Raw genomic sequence first — 21,978 nt, forward strand, 5'->3', positions numbered from 1 at the left:
ACAAAGGGCCGGGCTTAGAGCGGCACAAATTTGGGGATGGAATGCTGGGATATCCAAGGGGTCTTGACACACAATTTACAGGTCACTAAGTCACCTTATCCTACAGAAGTACAGATAAGGGAAATACTTGTGGGGTTATACATAACTGCAGGTAAAGTGTAGACTCGAAATTAACTTTTTGGAAAATATAATTAAGTAACTTTCCAATATGCATTCATTAAAAATATGTTATGATGTTATTCTTAAAGGAGAACTAAACCCTAAAGATGAATTTGGTAAATATGCCATATTTTATATACTGAACTTTTTGCACCAGCCTAAAGTTTTAGAATCTTTATAGCAGCAATGATCCAGAACTTCAAACTTGTCAGGGGGTCGCCATGTGGAAAATGTCTGTGACACTTACATGCTCAGTGGGCTCTGGGCAGCTTCTGGGAGGTTAAGCTTAGGGGTCATTGCAAATTACTTTGGCCTGCCATATAAACTGGACGCTATAGGGCTGATAATTAGATTCTGATGCTAATTGCACTGGTTCAAGAATTGCCATGTAGTAATTATTAATCAGCCTTATGTTGTGACACATTCTGTATATACAGTATATTGTTAGTCCCTAAGCTCAGTAAGTGACAGCAGCACAGAGCATGTGCATCTTTGGGGGCACAGATCTTCCCTTCTAAAAGGCTGTGGTTGCCTTGGGCTGGTACTGAAGCTCAAAACCTACACAATTTCTAGCATATTTCTTTAATTACGCTTTAGTTCTTTTTTGTATTTAGCTATGGCTTTCAGAGGCTCCTGGTTCTTACTCTTCTCTGAAAGTATATAGCCAGGAGAGGTTTATTAAACTGCTGGCTTCAAGCTACACTAAACTTCACAACCACTAGCATAGAGTAAGGCAAAGGAGATTCTACTTGCAATTACATTTACAAATACTGAGACACCACACTAAATCTGGAATTAATGTATGTTATGTGGCTTGGAATTTCAATTTTGCGTAATAAATAAATATTTTGGGGTTTCCATTACATTTAAAGCCACTACTGTAAAACATAACAGGATACAAAGTATGTATGTGCTATGGTTTTGCTACAGGTTTCCCTATAAATATCTTTTTGTTTTAACCCATGAAGGGTCATGGGCCTTCCTTTGATGACAAAGCATGACTATCATGAAACAGTGAATCAGACTTTTATTATTTATAAATGCTGTTTAAAAATGATCATATTCCAATAAAATATATAAAAGAGCTTTAACCATTTCCAAACCATGCTCACAGATTTATTATTACAAATAGAAATCGTTTATGTAAGAACTCATAAATAGGCGAATAGGTCAGCGCCATATAAATATCAATAACCTGAGTCTTGCATGCCAGTCATTAAATATGCAGAGGACAGGCTGGAACTGCATTTTCTCATTGCTTTAAATTGCATGCTCTTAAGAATATTAGTGGTTCTGTGCTGGAGAGGGGATTTTGCAGAAATTCATGAAATAACTAAAACAGCTGTCAGGGAATATATGCCAATCATGTCCCTGACTGCATTGGATTCATATCACACTACACTTCTCAGCAATCCACTAAATATATGTGTGTGTGTGTGTGTGTGTGTGTGTGTGTGTGTGTGTGTATGTATGTATGTATATATATATTTTTTTTTTTTTCCCTACTGATCCTTCATTCCTATTGGACAGCCAGCAACAGATACTGGTTATTGGGCCCGTTTGTTTCCTTCATTGTACCACATGACAGCAGGCGATTGGTTAGTGAGGTGTCAGTGTGTGGCATTGACTGCTATTAATTCCCATTATGGTATTCACCTCAACTATGCCCGTACAAAGTCCAACCAGAGTAATAGAACTTTGCAAAAGAAATACTTTTCCCATTGGATTTATTTTTTTCACTTTGAATGAAGACCAGGCACTTACCCAAAGCAGCTGAAGAGATGGGCAACAGGGAGAGGGATAGGCAGCAAGGATGGAGAGGCGCTAAGTGTTCCTGCACATACCTGGGCTTCCTCATTTATTTGCAGTTAAAAACATGCGCATGTGGCTTGTTCCATAGACAGGACTGCAGGAGAGCTATCATATGCCAGTATCCACTAATAGCAGTCAGGGCCTTCTCCAAAGGAGAGAGGTAGAATTTTAATCTGCTAGATTATCATGCGAAATAAAACCACAGCATTTAGCAAGGAGAAACTAATGTAGTGTAATGTCTCAGAAGAGGTAATGAAAAGTAACTCCTAACACTCCAAAACACAAATGGTTGCAAAACCAAGGTGCGGGGCAGGACCCCAGTTATAATAGTGCTCTCCAGCCTGTAGCTCCTAACAGGCAAAGATAAATAGGTCTGAACATTATGCCATTTCCCATTCTGCCAGCAGCACCCTACCTGTACAATATAGCAGCCTCTGGCACTGTCAGAACCTAACACACATTGATAAGCTGAAGGGCTTCCCAAGCAGTGGCACAGAACATAATACAATGCCAGTAATATACTTTTATAGTATAAAGGTTTCACTTCTATAAATTTTCATTTTTTGCTTAAAACAGAGCTGTTCGTCTGTTGCCTATACACAAAAATACATTTTTATTTGCCAAAATATAAATATATAAATTCCTCTTTTGCATTAACACTTAATGACAGCAAAGTGTCCAAGTCTGTACAATATCCACTCTTTGGGGAGGCAGTTTCTGCTGAATGGATACCATCATCTGTACAAAGATCCACAGGATTACTTATTCTGAGGTAGAAAGCTCTTTGCAAAATTTCTCAGTTCTCCTTCAATTCGTGATGCTCTGTTTCTGTAAAAGCCACACAATAACAGAAAAAAACAAAGTTACTTCCATCCGCACCTTCACTGACAGCCAATACTAAATAGGAGCTCATGAAGGTCACCTGGCTTGGTCAAAGACATCTTAAGGTGGTCTATGTGTGGGGGTGATACCGGGCTAATTTGGTTGTTTCGGGGAGTGCATCAACGAGCCGATGTGATCCCTGATCTGATGGAAAGATCAAACTTGCCCGAACAAGATATACAGATTTACGTACAAAGCTGGCAGTAACTGATATAACAGGAAAAAGTGTGCTTACAATCTAGCTTGTTTTGTTCCCTTAAATGGTTGTTCCGTTCAGGAACATGGGCAGATGTTAAGAGGATGGCAGCCAATGGGAAAGGTGTGTGCCTTTTCCGGATGGGAAATGGAGGGTGCATCTAGGAGTAGTCAGTGCTTGTGGGAAGATATGCAGCTGCTCTTGAAAGAGGAGCTCAGGATTGTTATGAAATTGAAAAAATGTACAGTGGAGTGGTGTCTTCTGCTTCAAGTCTAATACAAGATAATATATATATAATGCCAATAAATTAGCACCACATGGACCATAATGTCATCTGGCTGCTCAGTCTCTTTAGCACAAATATTCTTACTTAAAGGAGGCCATACATGGGCCGATTCTAGCTGCTGATATCAGTCCTTTAGACAGGAACAACGGGCCTGCCCAACCGACATTTGGAGTGATATTGGGCATATTCAATGTATACGCACATTTATTGTACAGCGCAGCAGATTATGCTGGCGCTTTCTATATATGTGATATTATTAGCAGGCAATATGCGCTGCAGTACCTGAGTGCTTTGGAGTTACTCTGGATTTGCTCTAGCTGATGTATTTCTTCAGACAGTTTGTCTATTGACTCTGCTAGGTCTCTTTCCGTTACATCTACTTGCTGACATAATCGTTTAAAAGTGTTGTCCAGCTCCCTAGTGAAAAATAAAAGACACAAGGAAAATGGGTTTAAGAAGTATGTTTTATCCTGCTATAATTCTGAGATAAAGAAAAAAACTACTGAGGATGAATAAGTATCACTTTGCAGCTCTCTATAAGCACTTGCCCTATTGGCAGTAGCTCTCCTCTAGCTAAGCTGCAATTCCCACAATGCCTTGCATGTTCTGTCATTAACAGACCTATAAAAAAAGCCTGCACAAAGAAGCAAGGTATTCTTCACATCACTCACTTCTGAACTTGCTGACTGCAGTTGGCACTGGTGAAGCTGACGATCAACTTCAGTTTTTGAGCAGCATAATTCACAAACTGCTTTTTAAAGGCTCTCTCTTTTGCTCTTGTTGTCCATGTCAGACGTTCATACAGGTATAAACCACCATAGGCCAACATCATTCCAGAGATCAACCTCCAACCAACAGTCCTCCAGATCTGAAACAAGACAAATGCATTTAAAAGCACGGTATTACTTTATATAGTCTTACTGACTGTATTTATGTTACACAGATTATAATTATAATAATATACACACATACATACAGGTATAGGACCCATTATCCAGAATGCTCAGGACCAAGGGTATTCCGGATAAGGGATCTTTACGTAATTTGGATCTCAATACCTTAAGTCTACTAAAAAATCTATAAAACAGTAATTAAACCCAATAGGATTGTTTTGCATTCAATAAGGATTATTTATATCTTAGTTGGGATCAATTACAAGGTACTGTTTTATTTCTACATAGAAAAAGGAAATCAGTTTTACAATTCTGAATCATTTGATTAAAATGGAGTCTATGGGAGACGGGCTTCCCGTAATTCGGAGCTTTCTGGATAACGGGTTTCCGGATAAGGGGTCCGAAGTAAGGTTATGTATTCTAAGTAATACGTTACTAGAAAAACATATCCCTGACCTCTACCCTCTCTTGTCTGGGTAACATACTGTGTTATGGCTAATGGGCTTATTTAGCATTTTACAACCTCTAAGTGAAAGGGTTTAATTCAGCGATGCCTCACATTTAGCCTCTGACTAAGCAGAGAAATTTAGAAATGTATAAGACAGTAAACCACATATCATAAGACACTCACCACTCCCCCAACTATGATGACACTCATTGAACCCCTTGATGTTAGAGATGCCAATCCGGACATGACAGAAAGCATGAGTTCCTCTTGAGATGCAGGTTGAGGGGGTAAAACTGGATTCCCTGTTGCTGAAGGGGTACTTACAGGCCGGGGAATCTGACAACCAGAAATAATAAATAAGACAGGAACCATTTACCAAGTAAAGTCATAGTAGGGCCACAATAAAATAAACAAATGGCAATGCATAGTGGGACAAATTATTATGCTTAAGACATGAATTATTACCTGAATAACATTGATAAAACAGAAGACACTGCATTTCCCAATAATATAGTCAGTTATATATTAAATGTTACCCTTCCATTACAAAAAGCAATTTAACCCATATAATTTTTGATTGGGGCTGAAAATGCGATGCTCTCTGTTAAGCAAAATCAAATAGGGACAACAGTCCCTTATATTTACTGATATGGTGTAAAATTATTACTGCACTATCTTACCTGAAACATTGGTTCTGCAAAGCCTAATAAAAGGTGGCTGGTTTTACAGCCAAGGAACCGATTAGCAAGTGACGTCAAACCAAAAGAAAAGCGAAACTCAACGTCTTCCTGGAAATCACTGCACAGCTTTTCACAGTTGATGTTGTAGCTAAGGTCAAACTTTTTACATGGCAGAGATATAGTAGTCTGATCTTGGACAGAGGGCGGCAGTAAAGGCATCAGCTTGTCTGTTAGAGTTCAGATAAAGCAGACAACATGGCATAAACAAATGAAGCAAAAGGAAACCTAGAATTCTTCTGGTAAGAAGGAAATTCCTGGATCATTTAGTAACCAATATGACAACTTGATCATCATATCCACCACTAAAAGGCTATATCTACACCAGTATGATAAGTATTAGGGAAACCCAGGAAGAAAATGCGAGTTAGATTTTACCTATGATGTCTTCTTGTGCTTTCTGGATGGACATGTTCACTGCATTGGAACAGCGATCGGCCAGTTTTCTGCCCATGCCATTTTCTATGTGCAAATTCAGTTCCTGGTAATTAAAGAACACCCAGTTTTAGTGAGGCTTTTAAACAGCAATGCAGTTCTGCTTCCTGTATCATTAAAGCAGTTATATGGCCTATCCTGGGCTTTTCTGGATAAGGGATCTCAACAAACTGTGGTCCAAATTATGTAAAGGCAGCGAAAACATTTGAACATAAAAAAAAAGAAAAACCACCAGGATTGTTCTATCAATCCAAAATGGATTTATGCAGTACAGGGTACTGTTTTATTACTACAGGGAAAAATCTAATTGTTTATAAAAATTCTAATTATTTTAAGATCTTACTAGATAATGGGTTGCAGGATAATAAAAGTCTGTGTGTTAAGGCAATAATATGTTTTGCCTTCTTATGGGAAACACTTTGGAAATTCTGATCTACTATATACAGTATATAGAATGGCTTTGTGTAATAAAAAACATTCCATTTACCTTTGCTGGTTAAAAAAATGGTTGTTGCAGTTTCTTACTTGCCCTTGGTTTTGATACATGAATTTGTGTTATTAATGTTACAACTTGAACTTAAGAAACAGAGTAGAGCTTACGTTCTTGTAAAGCTTCAGAACGGACAGAGATGGGTGGAACTCAGCGTCAAACTTGTCAACCAGAAGGGAAAGATGATATATCTCATCCATCATGGCACTAGAGACCTGTCCACATCCATAGAAGAACAGGTTAATATTATACTCTGTTTCTATGTCTTGGGCAGTAATCAGAGTTAACTGGTATTGCGGTTGTTGTAACATATCATGAAGATTTACTGGATGCTGAAGCATGGTAGGAGTTTGAGTGGGCTTAGTGGAACGCTGAAAGTCTATGAGTATCTCAAAGCATAACAAAAAAGTAGAGTAGGATGCTATACATTATGTTTTGGGCTTCTGTACCAACCCAAGACAACCACAGCCCTATAGCAGGGAAGATCTGTGCCTCCAAAGAAGGTACCCCCAGTAGCTACCAATCTTGTTTTCTGCCGATTCCCTGCACAAGCTCTGTGCATGATATTCAGTGTTTTTACACTACTAATATCACAAATGTGTAACAGGAGCATCTTCTGCTGTTCTGTCTGGGTGGGAACAAGACATAATGCTGAAAGTTAAAGTTACTGATACAGGAAGCATTTTCTGATGCTTCCCTGCTCAGTTCTATCTCATCAAGCTGTAGAGCTGAGCTGAGAAGGGATGCTTCCTGGATCAGTAAATTAAGCTTTGGCACTTCTATCTGGGAACTCCTATTACACACTTATTATATTATTTTAGAACTCTAAATAAATAAAAAAAAAAAAAAAGTCTGTCTTTCTGAGGCTGGTCAGGAGACAGTATTTGTAAGGGCAAAAGTAACACAATTAAAGTGGCAATACCTAACTTGGATCATTTCCTATTCACACACATTTTAGAGTTCTTGGTTATAATTGCCCATGATGTGGGACCTGACCAATTCATCTTCGTGTAAATAGGAAGCAGCAGGAAGTTAGCATTTTGATCAGCACCAGCAGTACCAGCAATCACAATGCTATGTGTACAGTAGCCTGGAAGGGCAATATTTATGTTCTCATATTTTTTATTATAAATTTGATTATAACAGCCATAAAAACTAACACTAATTCACATGTAGCACATTTTAGTCAGCAAGCTAACCTGTTCATTCACTTCCTTTGTGATATGCAGAATCCTTTTCTCAATTTCCTCCGTTAGGATCAGCATTTGTGTCTTCACATACTCAAGCCTGTCATTCTGATTCTCTCTTTCTACCATACACCGTACCCTGAAATTACCCACATCTAGAAGTCAGATGCATTCGTTTGCAAGAAAAAGAAATGAAATATAAAGGCCTGGATTGTCCCCCTTATCAGTGTAATAACGATCAACAGGACATCCCTTTGTTGTTCTACACCTTATCTTGGGAACTGCAGCTAAATTGTGGCCTGGCACACTGGCCCCTTCTACTCCAGGGAGCTTAATATAAGCATTGTGGCACATACAGTAAGGAAATCTTATATGGATACATAGTCAGATGAATTCTTGTAGATCCATGACATCACCAATGCTGCAGCTGAAGGGAAGGGGCTTGATGTACATGAAACTAAACATTAAGCAATTTGTTGTAAGGAAAACTGTAATAGCATTTTTGCTGCTGCCACATTGGCCTGAACATCCACATACAAATACATGTAAGATATGTGGGACTTTAAATATTATTGTTTGAAAAGTCAATTAAATCCTGCTCAGGAAACTTGGAAAAAAAAGCAGTCTATATGCCTTCCCACTGGCGATTCACTTTATTGCCAGTGGGAAGGCATTTTGGGAGATCAGTCACCTGTGGTAGCAGAGATCTAACTGCAGGTAACTAATCTTCCCTGTGTGCCACCGCTCTTACTGGTAGTACTGCACAGACATTGATAGCCATCTTTAAATTATTTAAAATGTAACAAAAAAGGAATCAATCTTCAGTTGTATGGTCCTACCTTTTGTCTGCAGCCTTGATGTTTATAGCATCCATAATAGCTTTGACGGTATCAGTAATTTGTTTAGCTGTGATAGTGTGCTGCTCAAACTTTGTTTTCACTGCTGACTGCGAGATACATTCCTGTGGGGCCACAACACATTACTGTGATTCCACACAAAGCCAGTCAGGAATTACATGAGGCAAGTGGCACCAAGTAGTGCCCAAAAGAAACACTTGCTGCTGCCAAAATACATAACTATAAGCAGAAAACATGATAATAAATGTAAAACAAAAAAAAAAATAATAATATAAGGAAGCAGCAGGAATGTGTCTCTTGTACCCCATTGTCTCTACCTCAGTAATGTGAAACTCTCATCAACAGAAAGCAAACAGTGTAAACAAAGAAATATTTTAAAGTAACTGATAAAGGGCAAATATAACAAAATCTATAAAAAAAAAACATTTTAAACGGTTAAGAGCTATGGGCAGAAAGTTCTGAGCTCCTAAAATGAGAATGTCATCATGTTGGGGCCATCCCATCCATTGATTAATAAATACACAATTGCAAAAATGTCCATCTCCTATCCCAGCACATTAAGGTTGCCACCTCACCCCTTTAATAGCTGCCACCTAACCTGCATGGCTAATTACCAATTAATTTAAATGCATGCTGCAGACAGAACTGATTTATGTGAAGCCCTACAGCAGACATCTAAATGAATTGCTAACTAGCCATGCAGGATAAGGAATCAATAGGTGGTGAGGTGGCCTACAGCACACCTACAAAGCTAAATGCTACTGATGCAGTAATCCAGGAATCAAACATATGGCAATAAAAAATAGAATAGAAAATGACATTAAATTATTATAGTATATGACATAATACATTACTTATTGCACCTTACTAGATAGGGTAATATACTGCAGTAGCAGAAATGAATGCTAAGCCATAACACAGTTATGTGTTCTGCATTCTTGATCTCTCCCAATTACATGCCTTAAGGTGGCCGTACACGAGCAGATGTCGCCAAGCGAGCGGATCTTCCCCCGATATCCCCACCTACGGGTGGGCGATATCGGGGACCATTTAGGTAAAAAAAATAATAATCCGATCGTTTGGCCCTGGGGCCAGACGATCGGATTATGTGGGCGGCAATGGGGCAGTGGGATCGGGGACCGCATCAACGAGCCGATGCGGTCCCCGATCCGACCAGATTTTCTAACCTGGCCGATCGAGATCTGGCCAATTTCAGGCCAGATATCGGTCGGCCAGGCCGATCTGCTCTCCCCATACACGGGCCGATTAGCTGCCGAATCGGTCCAAGGGACCGATATCGGCAGCTATAGTCGGCCCGTGTATGGCCACCTTTAGTAATTCTAGAAGTGGAGGGCACTGCATGAAATACAACCACTTTGTACTGGTTAATAATGAAAGTTGATATATCTTTATATATAAAAAAAAAAATATATAAACCAAATACACTATACACTTTAAAAAATAAATAAATCAAGCTTTGGGTCAGGTCCTTATTTGCAGTCAAGGTTTACCTTCAGTTCTCAGTCATGCTATAGCTCTCTGCAGCCCTCTACAAAAGTATTAAATGCTTATACATGCAACCTAGTGGCCATAGCATTGGTGATGAGGGTTTTAAATAAAAACAAAAAAAGGAAAAAAAATAATGAAGAAAAAGAGAGAGTGAATAAAAAAAATACTGAAGGTTTTGTTCCCCAGAGAAGTAAATCTAGAGGTCAGCAATGATGAACAAGAGGTTGCATAGAAGCCACACACTGTTACAGCTTGGCTAGGCTGCAAGAGGAAAGAGCTGAAACAGGTGAGAGGTTAGTGTGAGCAATAGCATACATTCATTTATTAACATTACCACAGAATGATTAAAAATGGTAATGGCTGGCAAACTGACAAGTGAAAAACAAGCACCAATTAACAAGTTGATCAAACTTCGTTTCAAACTCCTTGGAGCTCATTTATAAACACTGGGCAAATTTGCCCTTGAGAAGTAATCTATGGCAACCAATCAAATGTTTGCCATCATTGTTCAACCTGCTAATTGTTTATAAATGAGCCCCCTTGACTATTTTTTTGATAGTTCATCAACATCACAGTGGCCAGTAGGGGCTGCGCTATAGAGCATTTGAAAACCAGTAAAGTGGAAAGTACACTAATATTAAATTGCAGTCAAGGAATCATAAGATATTTGTATTCATTACACTTAAAATCCTCTCTGGTTCCCTCAATTCAATTGCATTGACATTTTTTTTAAAAACATGCAGTGACTAGCGGTGGTCCCTGACCAACTGAATACAGACTACAGTCAGATTACCTGCTTAGTGAACCAGTTCCCCAAACACTAGGTGCAACAGCACAGTATAAACAATGCCTAAATTAAAGCGTCACAAAATATCTCCCACTTTGTTCTTATCTAGGGCAGCTTCACACTAAGCAGAATGCCCTGTGTGCCTAGCTTAAAGTCCTCATATCACAACAGGTCTAAGTGCCATTTTTTAACTGCAAAATACTTACTGAATGGTAAGGAACAGCAAGAATACCTGATTACTAGCATCAGCACATGGATACCAAGTGAGTTACATTTAAATACAAACAAAATGCAATATGACACAGTAATGGGATAAGGGGAAACAGTGAAAAGAAAATGGTATATTACCTCAAATAGCTTTTCAAATTTCTGGAATTCCAAGAATCTGGTGTGAAACCCTTCAGCAAGCGCAGCACCTGCACAAGTTACAAGATACTTTAGTGTAGTGGCTTGATAAATGTGACCATCGATACACTTTGGATCACAAACAGCAAGTTTGCTTTGCATCATTTTTGCATCTCCAACTCTCTCTAGATGCTCTAATTCACATGCTTTTCTACTGCTACTGTGAAGAAATGTTTTTCCCTCAGCAAGCTAAAATCAGCTTTGGAAATCTAGGCTTTACTACTATAATCTAGATCATCTTTGGAAATCTAGGCTATACTACTATAATCTAGATCATCTTTGGAAATCTAGGCTATACTACTATAATCTAGATCATACCCACCGGCTTCTGGCATCCCTTGTGCCTTGTGCATTCTGGCATTCAGGACTTCCTTAGCTGAAACAAAAAAGATGCGCTTTTGTGCCTCTAAGGAATCCACTACTTTCAGTTCATCCACAAGAAACGACTGGCAACGTTCCATGTGTTGTTTACGTACCTATATGCACAAATAGGAGAGATGGGTTTGAATCTATCCTTGACTTCTTACTTTCTGCCATTTCCACGTGGGCATTAGGTGGCAAATTCTGTTGCTTAGTGCAAGTTCCTCAGAAGTAAAATGTGTGCATCCCTAAAGAAGTGGCAGTAAGTGACAAATCTTTGGGACCAAATTTAAGACTAATTTCCCCTTTAGAGAAACCCATGGAAACCCATATACTGGAGAGAGAAAGTGTGGTGGACTACTATACAAGGATAGGATTTAATTCACAATGGAGTGCCACTCTCCATATATATTTTGAATTGGCAGCTAACCTGATGGGTACAAACTGATGGGTAGAGCATTTTAGAAGATTTCACTTGCTGGATAACTAAGTCACCTTGCATTAATTATTGTATATATCAAAACCAACAAGCTACTCACATCTTCCATATACTCTGGTTCAGACGCAGAGGCATCCCAGCGATTATTAAGGATGAATATATTAGGCTTAGAAAGTTTCTCATTGACCTTATAGAAAAAATGTTTCTCCTAAAACCAGAGATGGAGAAAGGTTTAGCAGAATTATTTTGTTAATATATTTAGTTTTTCATCAATTTATTGTAACATAACTATTTTCCCAGTCATGGTTAGATTTTCTTTCCCAATGTGTGTGTTTTTGGAAGATCTCTACAAAACATCTCTTGTTGAAAAAAATTGGAATACCTAGTAATAATCACTTTTAAATATTTTTAACATTAAGGAAGAGTAAACCAAAAAAAAAAAAGTGTATCAAAGTGATTAAAATATTATATACTGTTGTCCTGCGCTGAGAAAATTTGTGTGTTTGCTTCAGATACCCTACTATAATTTATATAAACAAAGCTGCTGTGTAGCCCTTGGGGGCAGCTAATAAAATTAAAAAACGCACATTACAATAAACCCAGAGCGATGAAAAAACATCACACGCATTACTCCACCAGACTCTAAATTGCCTCCATATTCCAAATGCTTGCCCAAAACCCACAGATTTGAATTTTAAAATAATCACAGGATAAAATATTTTAAATAAATAAATGTACAGAATGCCTATATTCTCACCGTGTTCATGAGAGTAGACTCTGAATTTGCTACCAGAACAAAGACATCGGCGTCCAAGCAGAATTTATCAATCCAGCTGTCTAGCTCTGTTGTCACATCTGTTCCTGGACTGCACAAATAATATATTATTCATTATATGAAACACATAAAATGTGAAATGTTACCAATATTTGTTTATTAATATTACTAAATCACAGATGTAAAACACATTCCTTAGCTTATGTTAGTTACTGGCAAACTGCAATATAAATATGTGTTTGTAGCTATATTTTTAGCCAGCATTACACAGAATAAAGCAGTATAAGAACCATAGGAGGTGAAAGTCTAGTGTGTGTTACAAAGCCATCTCAGCATCTACATGGGGAAGCATGGAGAGATTATTTTACCTGTCTACAAGGACTAAGTCATCTCGAAGCAGAGCACATTTTGCTTTTGGCCAGAACACATGAACAAGACAGCCAGCTCCCAAGTCTTTGTCCATGTGCAGAGCATGTGCAAGCTGATTAACAGTCTGCAAAAAGAAAAAAACAAAGCAAGTTGCATTTCATCAATAGTTGTGAGGCCTGAGGAGGCACATTCTGTATTACAAATAAGTGTAATGAATAGTAAATGTAAATATATTGGTTAGACACACAGCACGGTGGGAGATATCATACAGTGAATGTTTGTAATATACATCTGCAGTTATACCTTTACACTTTTCTTTTCCTCTGAACCCTCTGTCATCAGATAGGCCTTGTCTCCTTCTGTACCTTCCACGCTAAGGAAGCAGTTGGTAGTGTGTCCAATACCACTGGGCAGCACTTTGTCCCACAGCATAGAGTTTATCACTGTGCTCTTGCCACTACTTGTTCTGCAGGGATGGATAAAAACATCACGGTTCATTCAAATTATGGTTAGCATGCAATATGAACATAAAACTCAGGAAGAGTTAATTATTCAACATTTAAAGTTCAAAACTTAAGAATAACAATGTATAAGACAAATACATATGAATTATCTCTATACTGGTATTCAGAGTAAATCCAATTAGTCAGTGGGTCAAACTTCTTGCCATCTGATCAACAGAAGAAAGCTGGCAGTAATGTGAATCGGTGGTGGAAGAGCATATGTATTGCAAAGTAGTGGATGATTCATGTGCCATTGCCCTTACTGTTAGCAGATATTTCTCATTTCTGAATCATGTTTCCATATATATATAATGTTTGAATTACTATACTGACTTCTTGTAATATAAATACCAGAGGGTTCAAGCATAAAATGTATACTTTATTATATATTTTATATGTTTGTTTGCAGCTTAAAATGCAGTTATCACAAATCACATATCCTTAAATTGTGATGAAAGCTCTTACCTGCCAAAAAAAGCCACCTTCATATTCCTGCGGGCGAGAACCTCCCCAATGCCAGCTAGTTTAGTCTTAGATGCCTTAACCTTATTAACATCATCCTCTGTACTCACATTCTTTAGCTCTGGGTTCTGGAATGTTTCTATGCCGAAATAAAGGAACATAATGGTTAAAGTTTAAGCAAGCACAGTCTTCCATCTGCTGCTCTTCCACTACTATGTCTAAGTGCAGTTTGTTGCCCTGGAATGTAATGCACAGGTATAGGATCTGTTATCCGGAAACCCGGTATTGAGGTTATGGGAAGGACATCTCCCATAGACTCTATCATAATCAAATAATGTATATTTGTAAAAAGCATTCCTTTTTTTTCTCTGTAATTAAACATAACCTTGTACTTAATCCTAGCTAAAATAAAATGAATCCTTATTGGGGGCAAAACAATCATATTGCGTTTATTAATTATTAAAATGTTTTTCAAGTAGACACTTAGGGGCTGATTTACTAATCCACGAATCTGAATAAGAAAAATTCGGATTGGAAAATGAACATTTTGCGACTTTTTGTATTTTTTGCGACTTTTTCGTAGCCGTTACGACTTTCGCGAATTGTCGTGACTTTTCATAGCCATTATGCCTTTCGTGAATTGTCGCGACTTTTTCATTGCCATTACAAATTTCGTGAATTGTCGCGACTTTTTCATTGCCATTACAAATTTCGTGAATTGTCGCGACTTTTTCATAGCCATTATGACTTTCGTGAATTGTCGCGACTTTCGTATTGAGCGCTCGAAAACGTTGCAAAATACCGATCATTACGAAAAAAAAGGAATTTGGACACTTTTTGGACGTTCGTGGATTAGTAAATGTGCCCCTTAGTATGGAGATCCAAATTACGGAAAGATTGCTTATCCAGAAAACCCCAGGTCCAGAGCATTTTGGATAACAGGTCCCATACCTGTGATAAGGAGCACACACACGAAAAATCCTGCAGGCAGATGGGAAGCGCTTTATAATAAATTGTGAGAAGATTAACCAAAAATATTGATCTTTTTTATTTAATAAAAACAGGCAGAATATATTATCATTGTGTTGATGTGTAAATAATAGGTTTTAGATAAAATCTCTTACTGTTATAGACATAAAAAAAATCTCAGATCTCAGCCATAAATCATATAGCACAGGAAGACTTCCATGCTTTAGTTTAATGGGACACAGGCATTTGGATCACTGTTGCCCTTCAGTGAAGAACGAGTCTTACACTGTGGTGGTCAGAGGCAATTTGACAGCCATTGTTTTCACAAGACAGCAGCAGTGATCAAAACTTTTACTCTAAATCTTTAAAGGGATACTGTCATGATTTTCATGGTATACTTTTTATTTCTAAATTACACTGTTTACATAGCAAATAGTGTATTCTATCATTTTAAATGTTATTCTTGAACCAACAAATTAATTTTTTTTGCTGTAATATTGGTGTGTCGGTGCCATCTCATGCATTGTGCCTGAGTCTAAAATTTCAGGAGGAGCCAGCGCTACATTAGTACTGCTTTCAGATAACCTAGTGTTTTTCCTACTGCAGTGTAACTGGAGGAGTCCCAAGCCTGACTTGGATTTCTTACTATTGAGTGCTATTCTGATATCTACTGGGAGCTGCTATCCTGCTACCTTTCCATTGTTCTGCTGATCGGCTGCCGGGAGGGGGGTGATATCACTCCAACTTGCAGCTCAGCAGTAAAGTGTGACTGGAAAATGAAGGACATGGCACCCCATGTGAAATTTAAAAATGAAAAATCTGTGTTTTTGAAAAATGGATTTCAATGCAAGATTTCTCTGGAGAAGCTCTTTCAATTCGATTATTATTTATCAGAAAACAGTTACACTACATGGAGAATGTAGTAAAATATGCAGAACTTGCCCTATATCTACTGATTCATAGTAGTTTCTCAGCTATTTTCTCAACTATTCACTATTTTAATTGCTGTAAACTAGTAAGTGCTTAATAGTTGCTGTGGGTTATTAGACCTTGAACAAAATTGCACCTGTTACTACATCCCACGGTTAGTCTTAAAATGTGCAATGCTATATTACAGAAAATGAAAGATACCTTCTACAAAGGTTACGCCTTCACTGACATACTCCACCAACTGGTCAAAGATAGACGTAATGCTCTTCTTGGCTAGCACAAAGTGCTTTAGGGGAGAGACACTTGCTTCTTCCATGACTTATCTGCTTGAAAAGAAAATGGCAGTTTTAAGTGCCAAGAAAATTGCCAATCCAGACAGTACAAAGAAGCAATAAAAATGAAAGATGACCACACGTCTATTATAAGAAAAAAAAAAAAAAGCAAGAACTTGCACTAATAACTGCTTTTAGATCAGATAATCATTCTGGTGAGAACATCTTATCTCTGTTTATCTTATCTCTACAAAAGGGCTGCAGGATATGGAATATATATAAAATAAATGAAAGAAAATGTAGATAAAATAAACCACTAAAGTACTATATTATACAGGGCCAACATCATGGGGAACGAGGTGCTGCAATCAGGGATCCCATAGCAGGCCCTAAGAGAGGTAAAAGTGCAATTCACAGGTTGCGGAGGGCTTAATGACAAGTCATGGATCTGCAAGTCTTTTTTTTTTTCCATTGGGGAATGGCACACAGCCCAAGGGCCCAGGCGACCAGTGGGTTAATAAATGGGGTCCCGTGGGGGGCAATTCTTTTTTTTTTTTGTTCAAATCACAAAATTCACACATGTTAAACAAAGAGTTATATGGATCTTTTGAAATAAAAATGATTAAAATACCTTATATAAATAATAACATAGTCCACATTATAAGCATTAGAAAATGTCACCAAAGCTACAATTAATATGTAAAATGTATATTTAATTAATATTTAAAAAACACAAGTTTTAACCTGAATGCACTTGTTGCTAATTTCTATAGAAAGTGAGTATCCTAGTATGAAGGACACCAAAGGTGAGCGTGTATAATAAAGTTCCGAACATATGTGTGCTTGGACTGTACTGCAAGGAGTTCATTTACAAGTAGACTCAAATGGGTAAATACATATTATATATACAGACACACATACGTACATATACATTATATACACAGTAACACGTCAGTGAGTGTATAACATGCTACAAAATGACAGGGGGGGGGGGGGGGGCGACTAATCCAAGTAAATGCATACTGCCCAAAAATCGGGCTTTCTGCAGGACGCTCACGATTGGCCTATCGCAGCCCGCAGTCCCGCATCCCTATGCCCTACTTACACCTCCCGCACAGCAGCTAAGTGCAAATTCCTTGCCTCCTGTCCTACACACAATCCCCGCACCGCCACTCTCATCACGCGAGATCCCGTCCTGCGCAGTGACACGTTACGTAGCGCATTGGGGGAGGGGCGAGCGGAGACGGCGTAGCTCAGAACCATTCCGTGGGAAGTAGTTGTGTAGTTCTTTTCTGCCCGTACCGCTTACTATTGTAACAAAAGGCGATAAGCTGCCAACACGGTCCTCCTAAAATTTTCTAGAATCTTATTGTACAAAGCATGAGTAAAAATGGCTTAGAATGTATAGCCTTTGCAAAGGATGCAGCTCAAGTCATTGGACTAAGAACGTGGGAGTAAAGTTATGTGTAGGCATTAGTGGGTGTATTAGTACAACAGAGTGACCATTGATTCATGGTAATAAAAATGTTAGATGAAAATGTAAAGGTATGAACTGACAGGCATTATATACTGTCATAAACCCCCCTTTTTATATTTGTTGTGCAGCTTGCAGACTTCGAATTGTGTTGGGTTGAAAACCCCACAGACTGTTCTTCCACTTCAGCTTATTCTTCCGCTTCTTCTTCTCAGCGCCCCCCATTTTCTAAACGCTACTCCTCCTACAGTTTTAGGGGTACAACACCCAAACTCTCCACACTCCTTCGCCCTATATTCATGGAACTATCCGGGACAGCGGGAGGCGCCATAAAAAGCGGGACTGTCCCGCGAAAAGCGGGACAGTTGGGGGGTATGCTATTGCTTTTTATTGGTTTGTTGCCAGGCTTCCCAAACTTTGCACAGTCAGTCACTGGGTGACTTTGTACTCAAGGTTAGAAAAAGTGGGCGTGGCTGCCAACAGCCAATAACATTTCACCTATTTACTTTCAATGGTGAAGTGTAAAATGCTGTCAGCTTCACAATAAATGCTTGATTCCCCAAAATTTGCAAAGTTGGTCACTGGGGGACTTCAGTTCAAAAATAGGAAAAGTAGGTTGGGCCACTAACAGCCAATCAGATTTCATCCATTGAATTTTATTGGTTTAAATTTAAAATGCTGCCATTCTCAAACTATTTATGCCAGGGTGCCACTGTTTGTCACTGGGTGACTTCGACTCAAGGTTAGAAAAAGTGGGCGGAGCCACCAATCACAATTCACCTATTGACTTTTATTGGTTTAAATTTTAATTGCTGCCGTTCTTTAACTATTAATCCTAGGGTCCCTAAACTTCATATTTAGTCACTGGGTAACTGCAGTTCTAGGTTAGAAAAAGGGGGTGGAGCCACCATCCGCCAATCAGATGGCGTTGACTTTCCGTGGGGAAATTTAAATTGCTGCCATTCAGACACTATTAAAACCAGGGCCCCCAAAATTTGCACAGTGGTTTTTACTGTATAACTGTGCTCCAAGGTTAGAGAAAGTGGGCGGAGCCCATTCAGTGACCATGTTTTTCAACCCAACATGAAGTTTGTTCTCAAATTTAGCCTGTTATCTGTTTCTGAAATGCTGTCTTCTGGGTGAATTCTTTCCCTTGGCAGCCTCCTGGGTTCCATTAGTGTTACAGCTACTGAATTGTAAGCTCTGTCCGGCATAAACCTCCTTCCTCCTGTATTTCTTAGCACATGGCTCTTTTTAGTTTTCAAAATAAAATTGTAAAAAAGATTTAAATAATAACACTGGTATAGCATCGGTTGTCTGAAACACTTGTGGCATTGGGTTTTCCATAATCTGGATGCCCATACCTTAAGTCTGATAAACTTATTGTCACGGTCGGCACCCAATACCAGAACAAGTGCCAAGCACCCTGGTCTCGGCTCGTGCTTCACCAGTAGCGTGACCGCCTTTGGCTTTGGGAGGAGCCCTCAGCTACTCGGATGCCACCTGGACTTATACGAGAGGTGCAGAGCAGGAGTTCTGGCTAGCAATGGGGCATGACTGTAGAAAGTCTTAAGGCCAATGGTCACGGTACAGAAAGGAGTAGGCAAATACGTGGTCAGACAGGCTGGGTCGAGGCGGGCAGATAATTAGGATCGTCAGGCAGGCAATGGGTCAAAACCGCATAATCAATCAGAAGGATGAGGCAAAACGGTAGTCAAGGACAGGCACGGATCAGGATACAGATAATCAGAATCGTCAAAGCCAGGCAGGGTCAAAAACAGGAACAAACAAAAGCTTTAAGCACAAATTCAGGCACCAGGAATAAACCTATCACGGGCAATGAGAAACAAAGGAAAGGCCCTTTAAATAATTCAAATTTGGCGCCATTGCGCGCTGACGTCATGCGCCATGCGTCATGACGTCATGCGTCAGCGCGCCTGCGCCCTTAAATAGAATGAAGGCGCGCGGGGCGCGCACACTGGGAAGCCGGCAAGACGAGCGGCGCGGCGGGCGTCCCCGCCGATGGCAGCGCGGCGAGCGTCCCCGCCGCACCGGTAATTTTATTACACTTATTTAAACATTAAATAAACCCAATTAGATTGTTTTCCCACCAATATGGATTCCTACACCTGTACTTACAGAATGTAGGAAGATTAATATGGTGGCTACACCCCCCACTAACATACTTCTTGTGTTCTCTCAAAGCTATACACTTGGTTGTAACTTGAAGTACAGATAAATCACGCTGCAGCATTGTGAATCAATGAAAAGGTTTTATTTGTGCCAGAGATCACTTTTTTTTTTTTTTTTTAAATAATCAAAATCAAACCCTATAGTATGACATTTAAACCCTCTTCATTACCACCTATGACTAATTAGTAATAGGTATTATTTTAAATGGATAGCTAGCTACAATGTAATTGTCTCTCTTGTCTCACAGTGGAAAATGGACATCATAAGGACAAGGCCCTAATGCAGGCTTCACCTCCTGATACTCCCTAACTTGTATGGCTAAATAATGTGCAAGTTAGGGAGCAGGTGGGGGGCTACATGCTTCTCCCAGCTGCCTGTCTTGGCTGTCAGGACACCAGGAAAAAACCCAGTAGTTCCAAAACATCATAGGCCAGGCTGACCTATACCCAATTCCTGTCTGCCCCCACTACTGTCCCTCCCCTGATTGTGGCAAAAGTAAGTATAAAGTGTGAATTGGGTGTAAGGGGCTGGTGGTAGGTTTGCAGGTGGGCCTCCCACTCCAGTGTCGATTGTGCCTAGGGAGTCAGTTCCCACCGCCTTAGGCTGTATCGATGTATGTGTGATGCCAGGACCCATTGCTTTTCACTGTTAAGGTCCCCATACACGGGCCAATAGTAGCTGCTGATATCGGCCCGTGCAGCTAATCGGCCCGTGTATGGGCACTTCCGTCAGGCCTGCCTGACCGATATCTGGCCTGAAATCGCCCACATCACCAAGCGAGCGGATCTGCCAGTGTATGGGGAGCTTTAATAAGGTGCCTTGTGTGTCAGACATTTTAAGGTAGGAGGGGACATTTAAAGTGGGCATGGCTTGATATTTTAGCAGGCCACATATCGCCTTTCCCAAGGCCCCTATACCAAACACCAAGTGCTGCCTATGGCTCCTGATAGGATGGTGCAACAAGGGAAATTGGTGGTACTCATAGCATTACAGTGGCAGAACTCCCTGCAGAAATAGTAACACACGATGTTTAGACTAAACCTCTCTATCAACAACACCAGTTTTACTCCTGTAGCATTTTGATCACCTCCCAGAAGTATACATAACCCCCGTTACACAATTGCTTAACTAAATCTGTTGGAATCACAGGATTTATTAAAATAAATAGCTATAAATAAAAGAGGGTTGTACATTCTCTTATGCCAGCTGCGACTCCCAAACATGGCTCAACCAAAGGGCAGGGATTGGGTAGTGCGCCCACGGGAAACCTACCTTCTCCCTCTCCCTGCCCTTTAGTGTGCAAATATGGCTCTAGCCCCGCCCTAGGGGTGAACCGATACCTTCTGGCTAGGCCTGCACGATGGAAGGAGCTGAATTGATGCCAGGAGCAGCAGCTGGCTGGAATGCACAGGGCCCTAAACAAACAATGATCCAGAGAAAGGCAAAAAACCATCCACTGCGGGGCCAATCTGCAGTAAATGGGAAAAATTCCTTTCTGACTCCAAATGGCAATCGGTTTTACACCCTGAATCATTGGTATGTGTAGCAAAGAAACACAAAGAAACATAAAAACACAAGCAATAATTGGGGGTGGGAGACAGGGTGAGGGATCAGGGAGGAGGGTCAGGGAGGAGGGTTAGGGAGGCAGAGAGTTTTAGACATGGGGAAATAAACCTGTAATGGCTCTTCTGGTGGAACGCTGAAAATAAAAGAAAAAACTGGTTTAAATATTTAAAAAGAGAATTACAGACATGCATTTATTTTTTTAGGATATTAAAAGCTTAGTCTGGGTCTACAGCTCCTTCCTAGAGGATGGGGCAATGGCACTAAAACTCAGCCCACTTTATAATCCTGTCATTTATTATGGGTGGTAGCACATAATGATATTACTGAGATATTGAAGGAAAACTAATATTTTAGAAAATCCATTTCAAAATTTAGATATCCAAGTCACAGAGCTGCTAAAAAGCTAAAGCAGCCCTGTCAGAGTTAATATACCTCTCCCCAAACTGAGCAATTACATCTATAATCTCAGTTTGGGCAGAACTCTGTTCTAAGCCAGCAACCTCATACAACCTTATGCCAGCAAGCAGCAAGCCAATGCCAGCAAGCCAATGTCAGCAAGTAGTGTGCCTAGTGCCAAACTTCT

At 39.6% G+C, this 21,978-nt stretch overlaps 1 protein-coding gene across 4 annotated transcripts; it reads right to left on the minus strand.

The window, feature by feature from the left end:
• Positions 1-1,169: 1,169 nt before the first annotated feature.
• On the minus strand, positions 1,170-17,394 carry mfn1 (mitofusin 1). Of its 4 annotated transcripts, none has more exons than XM_012962973.3 (18): positions 17,303-17,394; positions 16,092-16,213; positions 13,995-14,130; positions 13,330-13,492; positions 13,026-13,150; positions 12,640-12,748; positions 11,983-12,090; positions 11,406-11,559; positions 11,027-11,094; positions 8,365-8,486; positions 7,538-7,664; positions 6,449-6,553; positions 5,792-5,894; positions 5,357-5,583; positions 4,860-5,012; positions 4,007-4,203; positions 3,618-3,752; positions 1,170-2,799 (listed from the first exon to the last, which is right to left on the minus strand). In XM_012962973.3, exons 2-18 carry the CDS (start codon positions 16,204-16,206, stop codon positions 2,730-2,732), a joined length of 2,217 nt encoding a protein of 738 aa, XP_012818427.1. In that variant the 5' UTR covers positions 16,207-16,213; positions 17,303-17,394; the 3' UTR covers positions 1,170-2,729. The 4 variants fall into 4 exon arrangements, with proteins under 4 accessions (XP_012818427.1, XP_012818426.1, XP_012818424.1 ...); XM_012962972.3 differs by having other exon boundaries at positions 16,092-16,216; positions 17,268-17,390; XM_012962970.3 differs by having other exon boundaries at positions 17,268-17,389.
• Between the last annotated feature and the right edge of the window lie 4,584 nt (positions 17,395-21,978).

The sequence above is a fragment of the Xenopus tropicalis genome, chromosome 5 (genome assembly GCF_000004195.4).
Source record: "Xenopus tropicalis strain Nigerian chromosome 5, UCB_Xtro_10.0, whole genome shotgun sequence".
Classification (NCBI taxonomy): Eukaryota; Metazoa; Chordata; class Amphibia; order Anura; family Pipidae; genus Xenopus; species Xenopus tropicalis.

Excerpts from the sequence above, each read along its gene's own strand:
- mfn1 (XM_012962973.3), bottom strand. The coding sequence starts at position 16,206 with ATGGAAGAAGCAAGTGTCTCTCCCCTAAAGCACTTTGTGCTAGCCAAG. Across the intron at positions 13,151-13,329 it reads AGGAAAAGAAAAGTGTAAAG|ACTGTTAATCAGCTTGCACA; the intron begins GTATAACTGCAG and ends TTCTTTTTGCAG. Across the intron at positions 3,753-4,006 it reads TGCAGTCAGCAAGTTCAGAA|GGAGCTGGACAACACTTTTA; the intron begins GTGAGTGATGTG and ends ATTTTTCACTAG.